This window comes from Xenopus tropicalis, chromosome 5, assembly GCF_000004195.4.
Source record: "Xenopus tropicalis strain Nigerian chromosome 5, UCB_Xtro_10.0, whole genome shotgun sequence".
Lineage (NCBI taxonomy): Eukaryota > Metazoa > Chordata > Amphibia > Anura > Pipidae > Xenopus > Xenopus tropicalis.
Genome location: NC_030681.2, coordinates 12,865,060 through 12,892,995, shown reverse-complemented (window position 1 = coordinate 12,892,995; position 27,936 = coordinate 12,865,060). Strand labels below are relative to the sequence as shown.

General features: G+C 43.8%; 1 protein-coding gene across 1 annotated transcript in view; it reads right to left on the bottom strand.

Moving 5' to 3' along the window:
- The window catches only part of ush2a (usherin), a 510,724-nt gene that overhangs the window by 290,153 nt on the left and 192,635 nt on the right, over positions 1 to 27,936 (bottom strand). The window contains exons 22-29 of the mRNA XM_031902040.1: positions 26,113 to 26,239; positions 25,868 to 25,969; positions 24,435 to 24,623; positions 18,928 to 19,058; positions 17,314 to 17,593; positions 15,227 to 15,427; positions 14,254 to 14,334; positions 173 to 352 (exon numbers count right to left, since the gene is read on the bottom strand). Of these exons, the coding sequence (XP_031757900.1) occupies positions 173 to 352; positions 14,254 to 14,334; positions 15,227 to 15,427; positions 17,314 to 17,593; positions 18,928 to 19,058; positions 24,435 to 24,623; positions 25,868 to 25,969; positions 26,113 to 26,239 (1,291 nt within the window). The remainder of the gene's footprint in view (positions 1 to 172; positions 353 to 14,253; positions 14,335 to 15,226; positions 15,428 to 17,313; positions 17,594 to 18,927; positions 19,059 to 24,434; positions 24,624 to 25,867; positions 25,970 to 26,112; positions 26,240 to 27,936) is intronic.

Sequence of the window (27,936 nt, the reverse complement as noted above, 5' to 3'; positions counted from 1 at the left end):
AAAAATCGCAAAATTACCGAAAAAGTCGCAAAATGTTCGTTTCCAATCGGAATTTTTCCAATTCGGATTCGAAATCGTGTCTTAGTAAATCAGCCCCCTAGGGTAGGATGTAAATCACATGCAACCTGTTATGTTCTACTTGAGCTATTAACAGCTTCCAAAGGTAACTTACCATTACTTGCATCCGGAAATGTTGCCGTTACGGCAGATACGTTAGGACTGTGCTCAGGATAAGCTTTTAGAATATATTCTTCAATGATACCTTTGACCCCAGTAGGTCTTGTCCAGGTTACACCCACACTATATCCACTTATGTGCATGGCTCTTAAATCGACATTCACGTGCTGTGGAACTGAACAAAAAAATGGAAAACATACGATAAGGCTGTTAATCAACTATTGACGTGGTTTGGTTTTCTACTGGTGATCTTCATAGAGTAGGCTAAAGAGAACGAATGGCAAAAGCACAATTTTTTATAACCTTTGGGCCTCAAATTTATTAACAGTGGAGGCAAACATCACTGGTGATGTTGCCCATAGTAACCAATCAGATATTTGCTTTTGTTTTCTAACTTTTAGGTGACTATTCAGATCTCATTGCCGAATGGTTGCTATGGACAGCATTCCCAGTAATGTTTGCCTCCAATTTCAATAAATAGGTGCCTTAAGGCCCCCATACACATTGAGATCCGTTCGCTACGGGTGGGCGATATCGGGGAGGGTGTAGGTAAAAAAAAAAATAATTCGATTGTTTGGGGCCAAGCGATCGAATTATGTTGGCGGCAATGGGGCAGTCGGTTTGGGGACCGCATCAACGAGCCGATTCGACTGAATTTTCTAACCTGGCCGATCGATATCTGGCCAATTTTAGGCCAGATATCGGTCGGGCAGGCCCCTCATTTTTGCCCCTACACGGGCCGATAAGCTGCTGAATCGTACAAGGGACTGATATCGGCAGCTACTATATATATATACCATATATGGGGACCCTTAGGGGCACATTTACTAAGCCACGAACGGGCCGAATGCATCCGATTGCGTTTTTTTCGTAATGATCGGTATTTTGCGATTTTTTCAGAAAAATGTTGCGACTTTTTCGTTACTAACACGATTTGTGCGAAAAAACGTGAGTTTTTCGTAGCCATTCCGAAAGTTGCGCAAAATCTGGCGATTTTTCGTAGCGTTAAAACTTGAGCAAAAAGTTGCGCTTTTTTCGTAGCGTTAAAACTTGCGCGAAATGTCGCACCTTTTAAGTTTTAACGCTACAAAAAAAGGCGCAACTTTTCGCGCAAGTTTTAACGCTACGAAAAAATCGGCAGATTTTGCACAACTTTCGGAATGGCTACGAAAAACTCGCGTTTTTTCGCGCAAATCGTATTGGTAGCGAAAAAGTCGTAAAGACGCCGAAAAAATCACAAAAAATACAAAAAAGTCGCAAAATGTTCGTTTTCAAATCGGAATTTTTCCAATTCGGTTCAGATTCGTGTCTTAGTAAATGTGCCCCTTAGTGTGGTATGGCTGGCTATTCTATGGAAGAATATGGAATCATTTTACATTAATGGGCTTATGTATCAATTTTCAAGTTTGTAAATTCAAGTTTCTTCTTCTATATCACATATCGAATGCTCACTTAAGTTTACACACTTGAAAAAACTTGAATATCTTGAATTGAAAATACAGCTTGACTTTGCCAAGGACAACTCCCATTGACTCCTATAGAAACTTGCAAGCTTTTAGATGGCAAAGTATTATTTTTGAGTTTTTGTGTTTTTTGCACTTAATAAATAACAGACACTCAAGTTTTTGAACCATACTTCGAATTTGAGGGTTTTTTTAGCGCAAATAAACTTGAATTGTGAAAAGAATTAAGCTCAAATGTTGATAAATCTCCCCCTAAGCCATCACGTTGATCGTTATATTTTACACACAAGCATATACATACAGGTCACGTCACCAAACATCAAGTTTCTCCACTCCCGGCAGACATTATGCATGTGTTGGCCAAGTTTTTCTTCTGCCCAGTCAACTTTGATCCTACTACTAAACCCCAGTTTGACTAGCCACATTGGTAAATGTGGAAAAGGCACATGAAACAACCCAGAAACACATAATTTCACAACAAATCCATGCCTGGTGGCCTTGGTATCCAAACTAAAAGTTGCAGAGGAGGGGGAAATACAGGTTAATGCAATTATAAAGGCTGAGGGGATGGAGAGTTTGAAGAAGTTTTTGGCTATCAGCAGAAAAATCTGGTACAAAGAAGGAGGTGAGGCAGTTGGGGTCATATGTTATGGAAATTTAATACAAATAATGGGGAAATAGCACTGAATAACTTGTAAGAAGCATGATAATTTGCATTCAAATCTTGTACTTTGCACATCTGTATTAAATGAGCCCTTTTGAGAGATAACTGGGCTCGTTTGCAATCATCATTATCCCCCCCCACCAAGGCAACATAATTAGTGTTGAGTAGGGATGTAGCGAACCTAAAAAAAAATGTTCGCGAACCCGTTCCCGAACTTTCGTCGGAAAGTGCGAGGAAGGCGAACTTTAAAACCTAGAAAAGCCATCTCTGGCCAGAAAACTGATTTTAAAGTTGTTTAAAGGGTGCCATGACCTGGACAGTGACATGCCGGAGGGGCATCAAGGGCAAAAATTTCTCTGAAAAATACGTTGTTGACACAGCGTTGCGTTTTGTGCTGTTAAGGGGAGAAAACACACTACATTCCTAAACTTATGTAATAAACTGCTTTAAAAAGTCCGGCATCTACAGTCCAATCAAGTCGTGTAAAGGTTACGGCCGGTTCACACGCAAAGACAAAACGCCGCGTTTACTGCAACGAAAAAAAACGCAAAAAGCTTTAATGATACTGTCAAGTGTGCGAATATTAGTTTTTACTAGTTGCTTGTCACCTCCAGGAATATTTCTGTAGTGGTGTGTTTAGCAGTCACCGTGCTTGTGCGCACTTGCATGGTCAGGCAGAGGTAATTCAATGTAGAGTAACGTGAACCAAAAAACACTGATTCTGCAGTGTGGGCCCAGGTTTGTCCTACCTTTTCGATCACCTGTGGTGACCATAAAAGATACGATTTTGCCGCAGTTGCAGAACCCTGAAAAATCAGGAATGTGTACATTCCTAAAAAATTATGGTTTTTTTGTTGCAGCCACTGAAGCACAGAGGACAGAAAAAATATCTTAGATAGATGGTATCATAACCATGCCCCAGGCAAACCCTTTCAAAGAACTAATTTAGGGTGACAACAAGCACAGAAGACATTAAAAACATCAAAGCTAGATGGTATAATAACCATGCCCCAGCCAAACCCTTTCAAAGAACTCAGATAGGGTGACAACAAGCACAGAAGACATTAAAAACATCAAAGCTAGATGGTATCATAACCATGCCCCAGCCAAAACCTTTCAAAGAACTCAGATAGGGTGACAACAAGCACAGAAGACATTAAAAACATCAAAGCTAGATGGTATCATAACCATGCCCCAGCCAAACCCTTTCAAAGAACTCATATAGGGTGACAACAAGCACAGAAGACATTAAAAACATCAAAGCTAGATGGTATCATAACCATGCCCCAGCCAAACCCTTTCAAAGAACTCATATAGGGTGACAACAAGCACAGAAGACATTAAAAACATCAAAGCTAGATGGTATCATAACCATGCCCCAGCCAAACCCTTTCAAAGAACTCATATAGGGTGACAACAAGCACAGAAGACATTAAAAACATCAAAGCTAGATGGTATCATAACCATGCCCCAGCCAAACCCTTTCAAAGAACTCATATAGGGTGACAACAAGCACAGAAGACATTAAAAACATCAAAGCTAGATGGTATCATAACCATGCCCCAGCCAAACCCTTTCAAAGAACTCATATAGGGTGACAACAAGCACAGAAGACATTAAAAACATCAAAGCTAGATGGTATCATAACCATGCCCCAGCCAAAACCTTTCAAAGAACTCAGATAGGGTGACAACAAGCACAGAAGACATTAAAAACATCAAAGCTAGATGGTATCATAACCATGCCCCAGCCAAACCCTTTCAAAGAACTCATATAGGGTGACAACAAGCACAGAAGACATTAAAAACATCAAAGCTAGATGGTATCATAACCATGCCCCAGCCAAACCCTTTCAAAGAACTCATATAGGGTGACAACAAGCACAGAAGACATTAAAAACATCAAAGCTAGATGGTATCATAACCATGCCCCAGCCAAACCCTTTCAAAGAACTCATATAGGGTGACAACAAGCACAGAAGACATTAAAAACATCAAAGCTAGATGGTATCATAACCATGCCCCAGCCAAACCCTTTCAAAGAACTCATATAGGGTGACAACAAGCACAGAAGACATTAAAAACATCAAAGCTAGATGGTATCATAACCATGCCCCAGCCAAACCCTTTCAAAGAACTCATATAGGGTGACAACAAGCACAGAAGACATTAAAAACATCAAAGCTAGATGGTATCATAACCATTCCCCAGCCAAACCCTTTCAAAGAACTCATATAGGGTGACAACAAGCACAGAAGACATTAAAAACATCAAAGCTAAATGGTATCATAACCACGCCCCAGCCAAACCCTTTCAAAGAACTCAGATAGGGTGACAAGCACAGAAGAGTAGAAGAGAGAAAAATTCAGGATTTACCTGTCCAAAAAGTTTGGCTTACAATTAAGCCAGTAGGATTTGCACCCTAGTTTGTACGGTGGTGGAGGAGGACGCTAAAGGACAGCTGTGTGTGGTGTCAAGCGGCGTGCAGAGAAGGACAGCTGCATGGGCAGTCAGAACAAGTCTTCCGGCGTGCAGTAACCCTCCGAGATCCATGCCTCATTCATTTTAATAAAGGTCAGGTAATCAACACTTTTGTGACCTAGGCGAGTTCTCTTCTCAGTTACAATCCCTCCTGCTGCACTAAAGGTCCTTTCTGAGAGGACACTTGAGGCAGGGCAAGACAACAGATTTATGGCAAATTGTGACAGCTCTGGCCACAGATCAAGCCTGCGCACCCAGTAGTCCAGGGGTTCATCGCTCCTCAGAGTGTCAATATCTGCAGTTAATGCCAGGTAGTCCGCTACCTGCCGGTCGAGGCGTTCTCTGAGGGTGGATCCAGAAGGGTCCTGGCGCTGCCTTGGACTGAAAAAACTTTGCATGTCTGACGTTACAGAGTGGCCAAAGTGCATTGTCCTTGCAGGTGTGCTCGTGGGAGGATTACCGGCACCTCTGCCCCTGGAATGTGGAGTGACATCACCCTTAAAAGAATTGTACAACATGTTTTGCAGGCTGGTTTGGAAATGCAGCATCCTTTCGGACTTGTGGTACGTTGGTAACATTTCTGCCACTTTATGCTTGTAACGAGGGTCTAGTAGTGTTGCCACCCAGTACAGGTCCTTCTCCTTAAGCCTCTTGATACGGGGGTCCTTCAACAGGCATGACAGCATGAAAGACCCCATTCTCATAAGGTTGGATGCAGAGGTATCCATCTCCCCTTTCTCGTTATCAAGGACTACGTCCTCATCCACCACCGTCTCCTCCCCCCAGCCACGTACAAGACCAGGGCTCCACAAAAGGTGACCACAAGCCCCCTGGGAAGCCTGCTCCTGTTGGTCTTCTGCCTCCACAAAGCCACCTTCCTCCTCTGACTCCGCTTCTGACACCTCTCCCTGCGTTGCAGCAGGTGCCTGGGAACGTTCTGGTGATTCCGCCCAGAAATCAGGCTCTTGGTCACGCTGGTCTACAGCGTCATCTGTCACTCGTCGCACGGCACGCTCAAGAAAAAAAGCAAAGGGTATTAGGTCGCTGATGGTGCCTTCAGTGCGACTAACCATATTTGTGACCTCGTCAAAAGGGCGCATCAGCCTGCAGGCGTCGCGCATAAGCACCCAGTAACGGGGGAAAAAAATCCCCAGCTCTGCAGATCCAGTCCTACCACCCAGTTCAAATAGGTATTCATTGATGGCTCTTTGTTGTTGCAGCAGACGTTCAAACATCATTAGCGTGGAATTCCAGCGAGTCTGGCTGTCGCAAATTAAACGCCTGACTGGCAAGTTGTGCCGCCGCTGAATGTCAGCAAGGCGTGCCATGGCTGTGTAGGAACGTCTGAAATGGCCAGACACCTTCCTGGACTGCCTGAGAATGTCCTGCAATCCTGGGTACTTCGAGACAAACCGTTAGACTATCAAATTTAAAACATGTGCCATGCAGGGCACATGTGTTAAATTGCCCAGTCTCAGTGCTGCCAACAGATTGCTTCCGTTGTCACACACCACTTTTCCAATTTTCAGTTGGTGTGGGGTCAGCCACCGATCGGCCTGTGAGTGCAGAGATGACAGGAGTACAGATCCGGTATGGTTTCTACTTTCCAGGCACGTCATGCCCAAGACAGCATGACAACGGCGTACCTGGCACGTCGAATAGCCTATGTGGAGCTGGGGGTGCACAGGTGTGGAGGAGGACACAGCAGCAGAGGAGGAAGAAGCCGAGGAAGAAGCCAAGTTAGAAGACGACTTAGAAGACGACTTAGAAGACGACTTAGAAGACGAGTTAGAAGACGAGTTAGAAGATGAGTTAGAGAGCAAAGGAGGAGTAGAGGTGGTGGCAGACCCGCATGCAACCCGTGGCGGTGACACCAACTCCACTGTTGTTGAACCACGCATTCCCTGCTTCCCAGCCATCACCAGGTTCACCCAGTGGGCAGTGTAGGTGACATACCTGCCCTGACCATGCTTGGAGGACCATGTGTCAGTAGTCATATGGACCTTTGCCCCAACACTAAATGACAGAGATGCGGTGATTTGGCTCTGCACATGCTGGTACAGGTGTGGTATTCCCTTCTGTGAAAAAAAATTGCGGCTGGGTACCTTCCACTGCGGTGTCCCAATTGCTACAAATTGGTGGAAAGCCTCAGAGTCCACCAGCTGGTATGGTAAAAGCTGGTGGGCTAAGAGTGCAGACAATCCAGCTGTCAGACGCCGGGCAAGGGGATGACTCGGAGGCATTGGTTTCTTACGCTCAAACATGGCCCTCACAGAAACTTGGCTGGGGGCAGATGAGCAGGAACTGGAAGGCAGAGTGGAGGGTGGTTGAGACGGGTCAAGGACAGCAGAGGTAGAGCAGTAAGATGCTGGAGCAGAAGGAGGGTGGCTTAGCGTTTGGCTGCTGCCTTTGAGGTGTTGCTCCCATAGTGCTTTGTGTTTGGCGTTCATGTGCCTTCGCATAGCAGTTGTACCTAAGTGGGTGTTGGGCTTCCCAAGACTCAGTTTCTGACTGCACTCATTGCAAATTACAGCGCTTTTGTCAGAGGCACACACATTAAAAAAATGCCACACTGCTGAGCCTTTTGATGTGGGCTTTCTAGCAGTAAAAGTAGAAGTTGGCGGGTGCGTTGGCTGGCTGACCACAGGTGCCGATTCATGTTGTTGCCCTACTGTTCCCTGGGAGCTGTCCCTGCTTCTTCTAAGTCTTAATCTCCTCCTGCCTCTCTGACTCTCCGTCTCTCCATCTGAACTATCCTCCTCTTGCTCTCTTCTTGTGGGCACCCACAAAATAGCACTCTACTCATCATCATTCTCCTCAGATGCATCAATTTCTTCTGACAGCTCACAGAAGACAGCAGCAGCGGGGACCTCATCACACCTTATGTCCATCTCTGTTGTGTTGCCTGCCTGAATTATGATATCTGGTGTAACATCCGCATCTCCTTCATCTTCTTCTGGCAATAATGGTTGCGCATCACTCAGTTCAACAAACTCATGAGTAAATAACTCCTCTGACTCCAGTGAAGAAGGGGCGGCGGTGGTGGAGGAAGTGGTACGTGGGGTGCCCATAGCAAAGGAGGATGAGGATGTTGTGGCAAAGTTAGAAACAGTAGAGGATGGGGTGTGCTGTGTAAGCCAGTCAACTACCTCTTCAGCATTTTGGGAGTTCAGGGTAAGTGCCTTCGAAAAACTGGGCAATTTCCTAGGGCCACAGGATGTCATAGCAGCACGGCCCCTAGTGCCTCTGCGTGGCGGCCTGCCTTTGCCTGGCATTTTTTTTATTTTTACAAAACAACAACAACTTGGGTGATGTTTCTGGACACGGAATTATTATTGTTATTTAGACAAATTCTGAAAAAGATCACACAGCTAGGTGGCACTTGGTTGCAGACACCGGGCAACAAGGCCTGCAAGGGCAACGTATACAGTAGTGGATACGGAATATTTTATTGCTGGTGGAAAACCGTCACTCAAGTGATGTTTCTGGACACGGAATTATTATTGTTATTTAGACAAATTGTGAAAAAGATCACACAGCTAGGTGGCACTTGGTTGCAGACACCGGGCAACAAGGCCTGCAAGGGCAACGTATACAGTAGTGGATACGGAATATTTTATTGCTGGTGGAAAACCGTCACTCAAGTGATGTTTCTGGACACGGAATTATTATTGTTATTTAGACAAATTGTTATTTAGACAAAAAATACAGAGCAGTAGAAAGTAGATTACTAGCCAGAAAACCTACTTAAACTCTCCCTGAAATGAATGCACAGCTCCTATCCCCACACAAATACAGAGCAGTAGAAAGTAGATTACTAGCCAGAAATCCTACTTAAACTCTCCCTGAAATGAATGCACAGCTCCTATACCCACACAAATACAGAGCAGTAGAAAGTAGATTACTAGCCAGAAATCCTACTTAAACTCTCCCTGAAATGAATGCACAGCTCCTATCCCCACACAAATACAGAGCAGTAGTAGATTACTAGCCAGAAATCCTACTTAAACTCTCCCTGAAATGAATGCACAGCTCCTATCCCCACACAAATACAGAGCAGTAGTAGATTACTAGCCAGAAATCCTACTTAAACTCTCCCTGAAATGAATGCACAGCTCCTATCCCCACACAAATACAGAGCAGTAGAAAGTAGATTACTAGCCAGAAATCCTACTTAAACTCTCCCTCAAATGAATGCACAGCTCCTATCCCCACACAAATACAGAGCAGTAGTAGATTACTAGCCAGAAATCCTACTTAAACTCTCCCTGAAATGAATGCACAGCTCCTATCCCCACACAAATACAGAGCAGTAGTAGATTACTAGCCAGAAATCCTACTTAAACTCTCCCTGAAATGAATGCACAGCTCCTATCCCCACACAAATACAGAGCAGTAGAAAGTAGATTACTAGCCAGAAATCCTACTTAAACTCTCCCTCAAATGAATGCACAGCTCCTATCCCCACACAAATACAGAGCAGTAGTAGATTACTAGCCAGAAATCCTACTTAAACTCTCCCTGAAATGAATGCACAGCTCCTATCCCCACACAAATACAGAGCAGTAGAAAGTAGATTACTAGCCAGAAATCCTACTTAAACTCTCCCTCAAATGAATGCACAGCTCCTATCCCCACACAAATACAGAGCAGTAGAAAGTAGATTACTTGCCAGAAATCCTACTTAAACTCTCCCTGAAATGAATGCACAGCTCCTATCCCCACACAAATACAGAGCAGTAGTAGATTACTAGCCAGAAATCCTACTTAAACTCTCCCTCAAATCAATCACAGCTTCTCTCCCTACACTATCTCTTCAAGCACACACAGGCAGAATGTAAAATGGCTGCTGGGCTTCGGTTTATATATGGAAGGGAGTGGTCCAAGGGGGGGGGGGGGTGGCCCAGGAGGGAGAGCTGCCTGATTGCCTGACATGTATCTGCTGGTCTGGGGTGAGAGGTCAAAATTTGGCGCCAGCTAAGGCGAACCCAAATGGCGAACATCGCCAAAAGTTCGCGAATTTGCGGACTTGCGAACACCCGATGTTCGCGCGAATTAGTTCGCCGGCGAACAGTTCGCTACATTCCTAGTGTTGAGAAAGATTTTTTCCCAGGCGTGGTTCCACTGAAAAATTCCACATTTCCCCATTGGCAGATTTTTTTGTGAAATGGGTGCAAAAATTCAGAGTGAAAAAATCTGCAGAGTGAGGAAAAAGTCTAGATCGCAAATTTTGCAGTCACATCAAAAAAAATTGCGGTCATGCACAGCGATGCAGGATATGTTGGCGCTTTATAAATGAATGTTAATAATAATAGTAATGTAAAAAAAAAGTCAAGATTGTGTCAAAAAAGTTGTGGTTGCATCAAAGAAAATCCCGGTCACGCCAAATACATCGCGGTCGTGTCAAAAAAGTTGTGCAGTAGCCACGTTCCACTAATTTTTCCCAAATTTCCCCAGATATGCCTCATCACTAGGCATAATGTGACATTTCGCTCCATAATTCCAGCATCTTCAAACTAATGCAACTACTTGCGCATTTTGTTGCATTGCTTGGAAGTCTGACTGGCAACATTCCTGGTGTTCTGTGTGCCAGTTGCCCAATTCTTAAGGTGCAAGTGTCCTGCGCCTATGTGAGGAGAACCCTGGAGCTACTGCTTAGTCAGAAGATGGTGGTGGCTCCAGGGTTCCACTCCAACAATGGTGCAGTAAGTGGAATATCTCAGCAATGGGTCTATGAAGATTCTCATTTATCCAGGTCATGATAAACAGTATCTAGTAGAATTAAGTCTAAAATCAACTGGACTTTTCTGAGTTTTTCTTGAATAGAAAAGAATAGTTGGATGAGTGGTGAAAAGTATTCAAGAAAAACTCAGAAAAGTCCAGTTGGTTTTAGACTTAATTCTAGTGATGTCGCCCGTGGCTATTATTTTTGTCGCACAGCTATTCTTTTGTCGTCCGCGGCTATTATTTCGTCGACTGCGGCTTTTATTTTGTCACCCGCGGCTATTATTTTGTCACCCGCGGCTATTATTTTGTCACCCGCGGCTATTATTTTGTCGCCCGTTGCTATTATTTTGTTGCCCATGGCTATTATTTTGTCGCCCATGGCTATTATTTTGTCACCCGCGGCTATTATTTTGTCGCCCGTTGCTATTATTTTGTTGCCCATGGCTATTATTTTGTCACCCATGGCTATTATTTTGTCGCCCACGGCTATTATTTTGTCGCACAGCTATTCTTTTGTCGCCCACGGCTATTATTTCGTTGCGCGGCTATTCTTTTGAGGCCCGTGACTATTCTATTTTGACGCCGGCGACAATTTTTGGACATCTGGCGAATTTTTCGCCGCGAATCCATACCTGGCGAAACCCCCATCACTATTTAATTCTATTAGATACAGTATCTCAGCAATGGCAACGACAGCCCATACATATAAATAGACATTTTCAGAAAAGGACTTTTCTACACATACAAATCTAATGGAGAGCAAATCCTACCAATACAAAGGGTATATTTCCAACTATAAAAGAGGTGCTAGGGAGATCTCTCACATAATGTAACAGTAAAAGCTGAGAAAGCGAGATAATTCAGCCTTATTACACATTGTGCTGTGACACTTTTATAGATTGAGTACATCAACCCACAAAACACCACATTTTAGACATCGCCCAAATGTGCGAATCCATTTCCTGAATTCAATTTGTTTAAATCTAATTAAGGAGCGAAATCAAGAGATGGCATGTGAGAAATATGGACAAATTAATGACTTTGCATCCTCTGTTAGAAGCAAGATTTTAGCTTAATCTCTCATAAAAGTCCTTTGCATGGAAATGTATATTGAATCAGTTCAGATGGGAGAAAAGTAGAAAATGAAGATGTTACAGAGACAGGGATCCTATACTTGTGTTTGTATAGGTTCATTCATACAAACAGGGGTGTCGCTTTTTTTCAGAACATTTGTTGGACTCTGAATTCTGATTGGGTCCCTACTGACTGTTAATTGTTACAGTTTTTGGTTGACAATAAGCATTGGACTGGATAAATAATTAGCCAGGTATGGATTTGCCGAGAATTTCCGCATTTTGCATTGGCAGATTATTTTGCGAGGTTAGAGGGATATTTGAGGTGAGTGCTTATTTGTGCCCTGGGTACCCCTGGAACTATAGCAGGGTGACTGTTACCCCAATGTTTCTATATATCTGTAACCTTGTTATGGGCTAAGGGGGCCCAGCCTGAAGGCCAGTTAGGGGGGGATTTGGGGTGAGTGCTTATTTGTGCCCTGGGTACCCCTGGAACTATAGCAGGGTGACTGTTACCCCAATGTTTCTATATATCCGTAACCTTGTTATGGGCTAAGGGGGCCCAGCCTGAAGGCCAGTTAGGGGGGATTTGGGGTGAGTGCTTATTTGTGCCCTGGGTACCCCTGGAACTATAGCAGGGTGACTGTTACCCCAATGTTTCTATATATCTGTAACCTTGTTATGGGCTAAGGGGGCCCAGCCTGAAGGCCAGTTAGGGGGGGATTTGGGGTGAGTGCTTATTTGTGCCCTGGGTACCCCTGGAACTATAGCAGGGTGACTGTTACCCCAATGTTTCTATATATCCGTAACCTTGTTATGGGCTAAGGGGGCCCAGCCTGAAGGCCAGTTAGGGGGGGATTTGGGGTGAGTGCTTATTTGTGCCCTGGGTACCCCTGGAACTATAGCAGGGTGACTGTTACCCCAATGTTTCTATGTATCTGTAACCTTGTTATGGGCTAAGGGGGCCCAGCCTGAAGGCCAGTTAGGGGGGGATTTGGGGTGAGTGCTTATTTGTGCCCTGGGTACCCCTGGAACTATAGCAGGGTGACTGTTACCCCAATGTTTCTATATATCAGTAACCTTGTTATGGGCTAAGGGGGCCCAGCCTGAAGGCCAGTTAGGGGGGGATTTGGGGTGAGTGCTTATTTGTGCCCTGGGTACCCCTGGAACTATAGCAGGGTGACTGTTACCCCAATGTTTCTATATATCCGTAACCTTGTTATGGGCTAAGGGGGCCCAGCCTGAAGGCCAGTTAGGGGGGGATTTGGGGTGAGTGCTTATTTGTGCCCTGGGTACCCCTGGAACTATAGCAGGGTGACTGTTACCCCAATGTTTCTATATATCCGTAACCTTGTTATGGGCTAAGGGGGCCCAGCCTGAAGGCCAGTTAGGGGGGGATTTGGGGTGAGTGCTTATTTGTGCCCTGGGTACCCCTGGAACTATAGCAGGGTGACTGTTACCCCAATGTTTCTATATATCCGTAACCTTGTTATGGGCTAAGGGGGCCCAGCCTGAAGGCCAGTTAGGGGGGGATTTGGGGTGAGTGCTTATTTGTGCCCTGGGTACCCCTGGAACTATAGCAGGGTGACTGTTACCCCAATGTTTCTATGTATCTGTAACCTTGTTATGGGCTAAGGGGGCCCAGCCTGAAGGCCAGTTAGGGGGGGATTTGGGGTGAGTACTTATTTGTGCCCTGGGTACCCCTGGAACTATAGCAGGGTGACTGTTACCCCAATGTTTCTATGTATCTGTAACCTTGTTATGGGCTAAGGGGGCCCAGCCTGAAGGCCAGTTAGGGGGGGATTTGGGGTGAGTGCTTATTTGTGCCCTGGGTACCCCTGGAACTATAGCGGGGTGACTGTTACCCCAATGTTTCTATATATCTGTAACCTTGTTATGGGCTAAGGGGGCCCAGCCTGAAGGCCAGTTAGGGGGGATTTGGGGTGAGTGCTTATTTGTGCCCTGGGTACCCCTGGAACTATAGCGGGGTGACTGTTACCCCAATGTTTCTATATATCTGTAACCTTGTTATGGGCTAAGGGGGCCCAGCCTGAAGGCCAGTTAGGGGGGGATTTGGGGTGAGTGCTTATTTGTGCCCTGGGTACCCCTGGAACTATAGCAGGGTGACTGTTACCCCAATGTTTCTATATATCTGTAACCTTGTTATGGGCTAAGGGGGCCCAGCCTGAAGGCCAGTTAGGGGGGGATTTGGGGTGAGTGCTTATTTGTGCCCTGGGTACCCCTGGAACTATAGCAGGGTGACTGTTACCCCAATGTTTCTATATATCTGTAACCTTGTTATGGGCTAAGGGGGCCCAGCCTGAAGGCCAGTTAGGGGGGGATTTGGGGTGAGTGCTTATTTGTGCCCTGGGTACCCCTGGAACTATAGCAGGGTGACTGTTACCCCAATGTTTCTATATATCAGTAACCTTGTTATGGGCTAAGGGGGCCCAGCCTGAAGGCCAGTTAGGGGGAGATTTGGGGTGAGTGCTTATTTGTGCCCTGGGTACCCCTGGAACTATAGCAGGGTGACTGTTACCCCAATGTTTCTATATATCAGTAACCTTGTTATGGGCTAAGGGGGCCCAGCCTGAAGGCCAGTTAGGGGGAGATTTGGGGTGAGTGCTTATTTGTGCCCTGGGTACCTCTTGAACTATTGCAGTACTTACCAGCTGCTTTCGTACGCCCTCGACTCCAACTACTTGCTTCCGATCCTGCTTCATTTGAAGCAATCACTCTATATAAATATTCTTTAAACAGAGAGGAAATTTGAATCAATGTAAGCACAGTGGTGTTAACAACTGACAATATGCCAAAATACAGGTATGGGACCTGTTATCCAGAATGATTGAGACTTGGGGTTTTACAGATTTTATTTTCATAATTTGGATCTCCATACCTTAAATATAAAAACAATCATTTAAACATAAAATAAACATAGTGAGATTGTTTTTCCTCCAATAGGGAGTGATTATATCTTAGTTGGGATCAAGTACAGGTACTGTTTTATTATTACAGAGAAAAGGGAATCATTTAACCATTAAATAAACCCAATAGGGCTGTTCTGCCCCCAATAAGGGGTAATTATATCTTAGTTGGGATCAAGTACAGGTACTGTTTTATTATTACAGAGAAAAGGGAATCGTTTAACCATTAAATAAACCCAATAGGGCTGTTCTGCCCCCAATAAGGGGTAATTATATCTTAGTTGGGATCAAGTACAGGTACTGTTTTATTATTACAGAGAAAAGGGAATCATTTAACCATTAAATAAACCCAATAGGGCTGTTCTGCCCCCAATAAGGGGTAATTATATCTTAGTTGGGATCAAGTACAGGTACTGTTTTATTATTACAGAGAAAAGGGAATCATTTAACCATGAAATAAACCCAATAGGGCTGTTCTGCCCCCAATAAGGGGTAATTATATCTTAGTTGGGATCAAGTACAGGTACTGTTTTATTATTACAGAGAAAAGGGAATCATTTAACCATGAAATAAACCCAATAGGACTGTTCTGCCCCCAATAAGGGGTAATTATATCTTAGTTGGGATCAAGTACAAGGTACTGTTTTATTATTGCAGAGAAAGGGGAAATCATTTTTTAAGAATTAATGTACAGGATACAATAATTATACCATACCTGTAAATGGCTGGAGCTCATTGTCATAGACTTCTTGACTTTCCCCTCCATATACAATGATGGAGTCATTCCCTCTGCAGCTAACAGAGCTGTCAGTCAATAAGCAGCCATCCAGATTAACTCTTACAGCATCATGGGTGGCAGTTGCAAAGTTAACAAAGCCTTCTGTAAGCTGCATCTCTTTCATACAGCCCCCAAAACCTAATGGGTAAAATTGATCAAATGGTTATTCTTGAGTTATTCGCAGTGATATTTAACAATGAATTTTGGGGGGCTAGTGGGTAAGACCTGGGTCCTGCCCATCATGTGTGGCCACTGCATTCCTGGTTTTAAAGCCTATATGTATGTATGCCACATTTTTTAATATATATTACTTCTGGACATAATTCTTTAGTGCACAAGTGTGCGCTCTGGCAATTGATTTGGATACTGGGGAACCCAACTACAGTACCAGCACGATAAAGGGTGGTAGTAGATCCAGGGTTCCCCTGTGTCAATAGACACACAGTTTTTGCCTGTAATTTTCTTAAATCAAAGAGAAAATGAAGTCTTTTTTTCTCTCTTGTTACATTTGCTTGTCTACTTGCTTACCTACAGTATTAGAAAGTATCTATCACCCACTGGGTTTGGTATCACCCACTGGGTTTGCGTGAGCTGGAGCCTGTAGCCTATAGGATAAACCCATATAAAGGGGATTTTTTTTTCAAGAGTTTGGAATTCATTCCCAGAATTCCTTTTGTTTGCTTTTATCTGTATGAGGCAGTCTCCTCAACCTTATTTATTTGTTTGATTCTTTAGTAGAAAACTCAAGGCTGACTTTATAATCCCAATGGAAGATTACGATAACAAACAGGTAAAAACAGATATAACCCCTAGAGGCCCATCTTTGTACATCGTCTTTCTAACATATTTTGAACATATGGCCAGTGTCTTAGTAAGCAGAGAGAAAACCTATCTATGTTTATTCTTGTGTATCTATTGCAAACCAAAGCAAAGCATCTGATTGGCTGCTATGAGCAACATCACTGGTAATGTTTCTCTCCATGTTTTACACAGCATGATAAATATACCCCTAAGTATGATGTAGATATTAATATTCTAACACAATTTGCCATTGTCTTTATTTTTTATCGTTTTTCAGTTATTAGGAATTAGCAGCTATCCGATTGTGGGTCTTATTTAACCTAGTAACCAGGCAGCAGTTTGAACAAGAGACAAGGATATGAATAGGAGGGGACCTGGAAAGAAAAGTAAGTAGTAAAAAGTAACAACAGCACTGAAATTGTAGCCTCACGGAGCATTACTTTTTGGCTACCTGGGTCAGTGACCCCTATGTGAAAGCTGGAAACAGTCAGAAGAGAATGCCAAATAATTATAATTAGTGATGAGCTTTGCCGTAACGGCGAAAAATTCGCGAAACGGCAAAAATGTTGTGTGCCGAAAAAAAAATTTTGCCCGCAACTTTTCTTTTGACGCCCGTGACTATTCTTTTGATGCTCGCGACTATTCGTGTGACAATTTTGGACGTGCGACTATTCCTTTGATGCTTGCGACTATTTGTGTGACAATTTTGGACGTGCGACTATTCTTTTGACGCTCGCGAAACGGCAAAAATGTGTGCCGTGAAAAAAAAATTTCGCCCGCAACTATTCTCTTGACGCCCGCGACTATTCTTTTGATGCTCGCGACTATTCTTGCAACAATTTTTGGGCACACGCCAATTCTTTTGACGCTCGCGATTATTTGTGCGACAATTTTTGGACGCACACAAAACAATCCGCCAATGGTGAAATGCAGAAATTTGCCGCGAATCCATGCCTGGTTAAACATTTCGCCCATCACTAATAATAATAAAAAAAAATTTGCAAATTTGCTAGGAAAAGGGCATTGTATAACATAATGAAACTTAACGTAACGGTAAAGCACCCCTTTATCGGACAAATAACCAAATTATGTGCCAAGAGGGTGTATACAGTTTGGAAAGCAGACAATTAGTTTAAATAAAAAAACTAACAAACATTTAGGTACAAACGTATCACATTAGTAAATAAAATATTTCCAAAATCCAACTCAACCCATATACTCACCTTGTTGCAAATCGAGATCGGGAAAGGAGTCTTGGACATGCTCCGGCACACCGCCAATATAAACTGCCGAATTGACTCGTATTTCCATCCGCAAGTTGTCAAGTTCCTCTACTTTGTCTACTAAGTTATTTAGTTGTAGTAGGAATAAGGTGTGCTCTTTCTTGATATGCACTTTGTTCCATCTCCCATCGCAGTAAGATAGACCTGCCCAGAGATTTAACTGCAGAAGGCTGGATTGTGTCCTAATCATGGCGCTCAGGATTCCATTGTGTAGCTGAACCTTGGTGGACAAGAAAAATACAATTGAAAAAATATATGCAATCTTGAACTGTTAAGTGATTATTTATTAAATGTGGTAAAATGCGGAGCATATTTTTTATTATAACACATCAATATCAAAATAAATGCATATAGCAAAGTTCAAAATGCAACCCAAATTACCCATTCCAGAACCATTTATTCTTATGCAGTAATGCAGGTAATTTTCTTTCCCAGAGGTCTTATTAGTGGTGTATAGTGATGAGCGAATCTGTTCCGTTTCGCTTTGCCGAAAAATTAGTGAATCTTTCAAAAGATCCCAGAAACGGCAAAAGATTTGCGAAACGCCGAAAATGTCGTGCGACAAAAAAAAATTGTCGCCCGCGGCTATTATTTTGTCGCGCGTCTATTGTTTCGTCGCCCGCGGCTATTGTTTCGTCGCCTGCGGCTATTATTTTGTCGTGCGGCTATTATTTCGTCGCCTGCGGCTATTATTTTGTCGCACGGCTATTGTTTCGTCGCCCGCGGCTATTATTTTGTCGCGTGGCTATTGTTCCATCGCCCACGGCTATTGTTTTGTCTCACGGCTATTATTTTGTTGGCCGCGGCTATTATTTTGTCGCGCGGCTATTGTTCTGTCACCCGCAGCTATTATTTTGTCGCCCGCGACTATTCTTTTTTGATGCTGGCGTCAATTTTTGGACGTGCGGAGAAATTTTCCGCGGCAAAATTTTTCATCCATTTCACGAAACAATCCGCCAATGGCGAAACGCAGAAATTCACCGCGAATCCATGCCTGGCGAAACTTTTTACTGTTTTTAGTGTTTCCTTCCTATAAATATATGTATTTTAATATTTTTCATGCATTTTTTTATATGTGGTAATGCACAGTATCATTTTTTATTATGACACATGGAATTAGGTTGTACATCAAATATCAAAATGATTGATATTTTGAACCTCTTCTAAAACGGAGGCTTTCCACACCATGTATTAACATGGTTGCCCATTGGACTCTCTCTAATTCAGTAATATCCCTTTAAGCATTAGAAACCCAAACTGCATTGCATATTTTAGATGGTACTGTACCAGTGCTTTGTAAACAGGAAGAGTGATTTCCGTGTTTCGCCATTGGCGCATTGTTTCGCGAAACGGACGTCAAAATTTGAACCGTAAAAATTCACTGTGCCACAAAAATAGTCGCCGTGTCAAAAAATTGTTGCCCACGTGAAAACATTGTTGCCCGCGTCAAAAAAATGGCACACGTTTTGACGCACAACATTTTCGCCGTTTCACAAATCTTTTGAAAGATTCACAAACGGGACAGATGAGCTCATCACTATTTATCATACGTACCATAAAATAATCCGGACCGTCGTTGTTGTATATAAACAGAAGGAGCCCTTTCAATTGGTCTGTTTTAAACATGAAGGATATTTCAAAATTGGGACCCCGAGGAAATACAAAAGGATAAAGCTCAAGGAAACCTGGAAATAGATAGAAAAAACAAACATAAATTTACAAAGCTTCCAAAGATCTCAACATTCCCCTAACAACCTATTTATATTTTATAATAACATTATGAATGCATTCCCACACCTTTGGCCACATTTACTAACCCACGAATCAGAATTGGAAAAATTCCGATTGGAAAACGAACATTTTGCGATTTTTTCGTATTTTTTGCGATTTTTTTCGTCGCCGTTACGATTTTTCGGAAACTGTCGCGACTTTTTCGTAACCATTACGACTTGCGCGAAAAGTCGCAACTTTTTCGTAAGCGTTATGACTTGCGCGAAAAGTCACGATTTTTTCGTATTGACGCCTCCCATAGGGCTCAATGGCACTCTGCAGCTCCAACCCGGCCCAAGGAAAGTCTCCCATAGGGCTCAATGGCACTCTGCAGCTCCAACCCGGCCCAAGGAAAGTCTCCCATAGGGCTCAATGGCACTCTGCAGCTCCAACCCGGCCCAAGGAAAGTCTCCCATAGGGCTCAATGGCACTCTGCAGCTCCAACCCGGCCCAAGGAAAGTCTCCCATAGGGCTCAATGGCACTCTGCAGCTCCAACCCGGCCCAAGGAAAGTCTCCCATAGGGCTCAATGGCACTCTGCAGCTCCAACCCGGCCCAAGGAAAGTCTCCCATAGGGCTCAATGGCACTCTGCAGCTCCAACCCGGCCCAAGGAAAGTCTCCCATAGGGCTCAATGGCACTCTGCAGCTCCAACCCAGCCCAAGGAAAGTCTCCCATAGGGCTCAATGGCACTCTGCAGCTCCAACCGGCCCAAGGAAAGTCTCCCATAGGGCTCAATGGCACTCTGTAGCTCCAACCCGGCCCAAGGAAAGTCTCCCATAGGGCTCAATGGCACTCTGCAGCTCCAACCCGGCCCAAGGAAAGTCTCCCATAGGGCTCAATGGCACTCTGCAGCTCCAACCCGGCCCAAGGAAAGTCTCCCATAGGGCTCAATGGCACTCTGCAGCTCCAACCTGGCCCAAGGAAAGCCTCCCATAGGGCTCAATGGCACTCTGCAGCTCCAACCCGGCCCAAGGAAAGTCTCCCATAGGGCTCAATGGCACTCTGCTGCTCCAACCTGGCCCAAGGAAAGCCTCCCATAGGGCTCAATGGCACTCTGCAGCTCCAACCCGGCCCAAGGAAAGTCTCCCATAGGGCTCAAATGGCACTCTGCAGCTCCAACCCGGCCCAAGGAAAGTCTCCCATAGGGCTCAATGGCACTCTGCAGCTCCAACCCGGCCCAAGGAAAGTCTCCCATAGGGCTTAATGGCACTCTGCAGCTCTAACCCGGCCCAAGGAAAGTCTCCCATAGGGCTCAATGGCACTCTGCAGCTCCAACCCGGCCCAAGGAAAGTCTCCCATAGGGCTCAATGGCACTCTGCAGCTCTAACCCGGCCCAAGGAAAGTCTCCCATAGGGCTCAATGGCACTCTGCAGCTCCAACCCGGCCCAAGGAAAGTCTCCCATAGGGCTCAATGGCACTCTGCAGCTCCAACCCGGCCCAAGGAAAGTCTCCCATAGGGCTCAATGGCACTCTGCAGCTCCAACCCGGCCCAAGGAAAGTCTCCCATAGGGCTCAATGGCACTCTGCAGCTCCAACCCGGCCCAAGGAAAGTCTCCCATAGGGCTCAATGGCACTCTGCAGCTCCAACCCGGCCCAAGGAAAGTCTCCCATAGGACTCAATGGCACTCTGCAGCTCCAACCCGGCCCAAGGAAAGTCTCCCATAGGGCTCAATGGCACTCTGCAGCTCCAACCCGGCCCAAGGAAAGTCTCCCATAGGGCTCAATGGCACTCTGCAGCTCCAACCCAGCCCAAGGAAAGTCTCCCATAGGGCTCAATGGCACTATGCAGCTCCATCCCGGCCCAAGGAAAGCCTCCCATAGGGCTCAATGGCACTCTGCAGCTCCAACCCGGCCCAAGGAAAGTCTCCCATAGGGCTCAATGGCACTCTGCAGCTCCAACCTGGCCCAAGGAAAGCCTCCCATAGGGCTCAATGGCACTCTGCAGCTCCAACCTGGCCCAAGGAAAGCCTCCCATAGGGCTCAATGGCACTCTGCTGCTCCAACCTGGCCCAAGGAAAGCCTCCCATAGGGCTCAATGGCACTCTGCAGCTCCAACCCGGCCCAAGGAAAGCCTCCCATAGGGCTCAATGGCACTCTGCAGCTCCAACCCGGCCCAAGGAAAGTCTCCCATAGGGCTCAATGGCACTCTGAAGCTCCAACCCGGCCCAAGGAAAGTCTCCCATAGGGCTCAATGGCACTCTGCAGCTCCAACCCGGCCCAAGGAAAGTCTCCCATAGGGCTCAATGGCACTCTGCAGCTCCAACCCGGCCCAAGGAAAGTCTCCCATAGGGCTCAATGGCACTCTGCAGCTCCAACCTGGCCCAAGAAAAGTCACCATACTGAAGCTTAAATGAATCCAAAACTTTCGTACTCGGCGCGAAAGATGCGAAAAAGTTGCGACAATTCGCGCAAATCATAACGCTACGAAAAAGTCGCGACATTTTGCGAAATATTCAGAATGGCTACGAAAAAGTTGCGAAAATTTTGCAAAAAATCGCAAAATACCGATCATTACGAAAAAAACGCATTCGGACGCTGTCGGAACTTTTGTGGGTAAGTAAATGTGCCCCCTTGTGTCTCAACCCTTTCTCCTTGTAGAGTGTAAGCTCTTTTGGGCAGGGCTCTCTTCACCTCTTGTATCGGTTACTGATTGCTTTATATCAGTGCTGTCCAACTGGCGGCCCGCGGGCCGCATGCGGCCCGCGACCCCCCTCTGTGTGGCCCCCCACCTGTCTGGCTGCTTTGATGGCTTACTGTTGTGTAAGCTTTAAATGGTATCAGTACTGTGATTAACTGCCCCCCCTGCATGGTTCTCACCTCAGATTCAGGCTGTAATCCCCCTGTATTGTTTAAATATGTAATCCCCTGTGTTGTTCACACCTTTTAATCTCTACATTGTTCACCCCCTGCAGTGTTCACACCTCAGGCCCAGGCTGTAATCACCCACATTGTTCCCCTGTTCACACCTCAGGAGGAGTAGAAACCCACATATAATCCCTACACACTACAAAAAGAACATATACTGAGGTGGTACTTCAATTAAAAAGTTTTTTAATATATAGTTATTGTGCAGACTGTAGGAGCAGTGCCAGCATTGTGTCACTGTAGGCTGCCTGTGTGTGCCATACTCTGCTTGCCCTATGATGCCTGTGTGTATGGCACACACAGGCAGCCTACAGTGACACAATGCTGGCACTGCTCCTACAGTCTGCACAATAACTATATATTAAAAAACTTTTTAATTGAAGTACCACCTCAGTATATGTTCTTTTTGTAGTGTGTACAGACAGGCAGGGTAGGGAAGGCAGAGTATGGCACACACAGGCCAAGTATGGCACAAACTAGCCAAGAATGGCAAACACAGTGAAAGTATGGCACACGCAGGCAGGGTGGGGAAGGCAGAGTATGGCACACACAGGCAGGGTAGGGCAGGCAGAGTATGGCACACACAGGCCAAGTATGGCACAAACCAGCCAAGAATGGCACACACAGTGAAAGTATGGCACACACAGACAGGGTAGGGCAGGCAGAGTATGGCACACACAGGCAGGGTAGGGAAGGCAGAGTATGGCACACACAGGCAGGGTAGGGCAGGCAGAGTATGGCAGGTTTTTGCTGTACAACAACCATTAATGTGGGTATGGTCATGTGATAACATGGGTGTGTTTTCAAGTGGGTGCGGTCTCAAAAAGGGGAGTGGTCAAAACTGGCTTCCATTATCGGCCCTCCACCACGTAGGTCGGAAAAATTCCGGCCCTCGGTACAACAGAAGTTGGACAGCACTGCTTTATATGTTACTCTGTATGTCCAATGTATGAAACCCACTTATTGTACAGCGCTGCGGGATATGTTGGCGCTTTATAAATAAATGTTAATAATAATAATAATAATAATAATAATGACAGCACCAGAATTCTGCTTCCCTTTGGGGCTACAAAAATTAAAGGTTTTGACTATTTTCAATTTTGATCATCTGATCTTACATTTTCGAGATTTAGCAATGAAAAAATTCAGTAGCTTATGAATAAGTACAGGGGCGGATTATTTTTAAATTTTAAGTTATTTTACTATTCAAGTTTTTTTGTTTTTTTTTAAATCAAGACTTTTTGAAAATCAATGCAACTGTATTGCAACTGCGGCTTATTTACTGCAAATTAACATGACCACATTTTTCAGATTCAGGTTATTTTGTAAATATGCTAGTACTGATGAGCAAATCTGTTCCGTTTCGCTTTGCCGAAAAATTTGCGAATCTTTCAAAAGATCCACGAAACGGCGAAAAATTCGCGAAACGGCGAAAATGTCATGCGGCTAAAAAAATTGTCGTCCGCGACTATTATTTTGTTGCACGGCTATTCTTTTGTCACCCGCGGCTATTATTTAGTCGCGCGGCTATTCTTTTGTTGCATGGCTATTCTTTTGTCACCTGCAGCTATTATTTTGTCGCACGGCTATTCTTTTGTCACCCACGGCTATTATTTTGTCGCACGGCTATTCTTTTGTCACCCGCGGCTATTATTTTGTTGCATGTATATTCTTTTGTCACCTGCAGCTATTATTTTGTCGCCCGCTGTGGGACAATTTTATGCTGCGCATGTCAAAAATTGACACATGCGTCAATTTATTTTACGCGCATCATGGCGAAATGTGTAAATTCGTGCGAATAAATGCCTGCTAAATAATTTTGCCCATCACTACCTCTAATTAGTGATGAGCAAACTTTTTCGGCAGACATGGATTCGTAGTGAAATTCCGCATTAGCAAATTTTTTCATGAAACCATGTTGCATGCTTCAAAAAATGTTGCAGTTGCATCACGCGCATCAAAAAAGTAATGTTTTGAAAAATTTTTAGACACAAATTTTAGGTGAAAAACTCAATTTTTAGACCAAAATATTTTATGTTACAATAACCAAACCTTTTTTTCATTATAAAATGAATAAATAATTGATAAACAAAGCATTTTCTTTATTAAAAAACAAAAGGAATATTTGTTCTAATCTGGTATCTACCTACAACAGAACCCCCATTTTACATTTTCCTGGGGACGGGCGTAAATTCTGGGTAAACATAAAATCCGGGAAAGAAAAAATGCCACTTGCCTGTATGGCACCATTAAAAACAGAGTCAATTCCATGAAAACATAAAATCCAGGGATGTAAAATTGGGGCTCTACAATATACTGTATATACAGGTATATAAACTGAATATAGGTAGATACCATACATTTTTATCAACATATTAATAAATACTGAACCACTACTGTTATAAATTAATGAAACAAAAAATACCAAATCCAAGAAAATGTGCTCCTTCTTCAGATGTCTCAGGGCAGCCCTCCCATTTGTCATAAACATTATTTTTTTCTTCAGCTTCATCCCAGTCTAAAGCCTCCCAGATATCCAGAGGATTGCCACTGCGCTGTATGTAAACTGCCCCAAGGCAACCGACAAAATGTTTCCTATTGATTTGTGTAGTGCCTATAGAAAAATAGATACAGAAAGATTGAAAAACAGGAATTCAAAAACTCAATAAAACCTAAATTACAAAATAGCCTGATCACAAGTTTGACCTTTAGTTTTCAGAAGGATTATCTGACTTGGGTTTAACCCCAACTAACGCAAATCCTTAACCTGAAGCTTTTTTCAAATTTTCTTTTTCGCTTAACTTTATCACCATTTCTGCCATGATGTAAAGCAGTGATCCCCAACCAATGGTTCGTAAGAAACATGTTGCTCCCCAACCCCTTGGATGTTGCTCCCAGGGGCCTCAAAGCAGGGGCTTATTTTTGAATTTTCTGGCTTGGAGGTAAGGTTTGATTGCATAAAACACAGTGTAAAGCCAAACTGAGCCTTCTACAGGCTCACAGCCCACATAGGGGCTACCAAATAGCCAATTATGTGCACCCCCAGGAACATTTTTCATGCTTGTGTTGCTCCCCAATAGAGATGTAGCGAACTGTTCGCCGGTGAACTAATTCGCGCGAACATCGGGTGTTCGCAAGTTTGCGAACTTTTCGTGCATGTTCGCAATTTGGGTTCGCGTGGTTTCGCGCATGTTCGCAATTTGGGTTCGTGTGGCGTTTTTCCGCTGCGTTTTTTCTCGGCCTAAAAATGCCGCACAAGCCACACATGGCGTTTTTCAGCAAATCCCGTTTCCATGGTGCTAATAGTACGAAATAGCAAAAAACGCAGCGTATTTCTGCTAGGTCTGCCAGCTGCCTTTGCGTATACATAGGAATAGCTTGCGTTTTTACGCAACGCTGTGTCAACAACGTATTTTTTAGAGAAATTTTTGCCCTTGATCCCCCTCCTGCATGCCACTGTCCAGGTCGTGGCACCCTTTAAACAACTTTAAAATCAGTTTTCTGCCCAGAAATGGCTTTTCTAGGTTTTAAAGTTCGCCTTCTCATTGATGTCTATGGGGTTCGCAAAGTTCGCAAATTTTCACACTTTTTGGCGTAAGTTCGCTTTTTTTTGAGGTTCGCTACATCCCTACTCCCCAACACTTTTTCCATTTGAATGTGGCTCACAGGTATAAAAGGTTGGGGATCCCTGATGTAAAGTGAGGCCTGAGAAGCAATCTTGCCCTTTCTCATCTGGGGTGGGAAATGGCAGATTAGGTCAAGTTAGCAGTTTGCTGTAGATCTGTACTAATAGAACTAATATTACTTGCAGCTGTGAAGGTTTCTGTGGGACAAATATTTTATATTATATTTTTTTACCTTTATCATTTCTTTCAATTAAAAAATCATTTGGAAACCCGCCAACAAAGATTCCAGTCATCTCCCCAATGATGGTGCTTCCGCTTGTGGCAGAAGAAGATCCTGCATGTAGAGAAGATCCACAATGCTAAAAAACTTCAGACTCTGAATTATTTTATCAAATAATATTATAAATACATATTTTTAAACAGAAAGATTTGTACGATGTTAGTTTCAACTTTTTGAACCAAAGAAGACATCGGTACCTGTGTATAGGCCATCCACAGTGATGGTGCCATTGGCTTGATTTCTTACAGCAATTATTTCATGCCAGTTGTTATCATTATAGACTCTTCCTCCATCGTTTGTGGGACTTACAGCCACTGCTGAGCCCTATTAAAAGATAGAGCGTACATAGTCATTATATTTTTGGTTAGTTTGTCAAGGCTTAAAGGTAAAGTGAAAAAAAAATACCAATAGAATAGTAAAAACATAATACAAGTATGAGGTCTATTATTCAGAATTAGCGATGAGCGAATCTGTCCCGTTTTGCTTCACCAAAAAATGTGCAAAACCATAGAAAAAATCCGCCTATTTTGATGTGATCGTGACTTTTTTTGATTCGACTGCACATTTTTTTTTACACACCCACAAATTTTTGCAACGACATTTCGCAGAAATTTCCCAAACAATTCGCCAATGGCGAAATGAGAGATTTTGCTTGAATCTATGCCTGCTGAAAAAATTTGCTCATCACAATTCAGTGTGTTAGGCTAATGCCAGACGTGGCGTTTTTACGCTGCGTATTTTCTAATTCTCTCGGCGGCTGAAAAACGCACAATATCATCATCCATACAAATAACTTAAACAGTCTTGATGGAAAACACACTATGGGGCACATTTACTAATCCACGAACGTCCGAAAGCGTTTTTTTCGTAATGATCGGTATTTTTGCATTTTTTTGTCGCCGACGCGATTTTTTTCATATTTTGCGTGACTTTTTCATCGTGGTTATGACTTTATCGTATATTTTCAGCAACTTTTTCGGCGCCGTCGCGAAAAATTCGGATGATTGTTTCCGCCATTTACAATTGCTCAATACGAAAAATCACGGTGGCGACGAAAAAAACCTTGCAAAATATGATAAAGTCGTGACGGCGACGAAAAAATCGTGCACAATACGAAAAAGTCGCATAATTTTCGTTTCCAATCCGTTTTTTTCCCATTCGGGATTCGGATTCGAGGATTAGTAAATGTGCCCCTATGCGTAAATACGCTAGAAAACGTGTTGCCACGGACTTTTCATGCGTTTGCCAAAATACGCCGTTATTTGCACAACAACCTATTCCTATGTATACACAAAGGCAGCTGCCAGACCTAGCGGAAATACGCTGCATTTTTTACTATTTCGCACTATTAGCACCATGGAAACGGGATTTGCTACGTCACCAGTACTAGGCTGAAAAACGCCATAGTCAGGGGCTGTGTGGCTTGTGCAGCGTTTTTAGGCGGAGAAAATACGCAGCGTAAAAACGCCACGTCTGGCATCAGTCTAAGGGACCTAGGGTTTTCCAGATGGGTTCTTCTGGTTAATTTGGTTAATCTCTATAGCTTAAGTCTACTAAAGAAAATGATAAGATTAAATAAACCCAATAGGATTGTTTTTGCTACCAATGTGGATTTATGGAGCTTAGTTACAGCCTTAGTTACAGTTAAAATCTACTGTTTTATTAATACAGAGGAAAAGGTAATAATTACAGTAATTTTAAATTTTTTGCTTAAAAATCTCTATGGGAGACGGCCTTCCCATAATTCAATAAGTTTTCTGGCTATTGGTTGATATATAAACAAAGGTTGATTTAAAAAAAAAAATCTTGAGAATATGGGTCAAAAACCTAGAGAATCTGTCCCATTTCACTGGAAAAACTGTGGAAAAATTTGCGAAACGGGAAAAAATGTACAAAATGCGGCTACCACGCAACTTTTTTGACGCAAGCGTAAAAAAAGCTGCGTTTTTTCTCAGCCTAAAAACGCCGCAAAAGCCACACATGGCGTTTTTCAGCAAATCCCGTTTCCATGGTGCTAATAG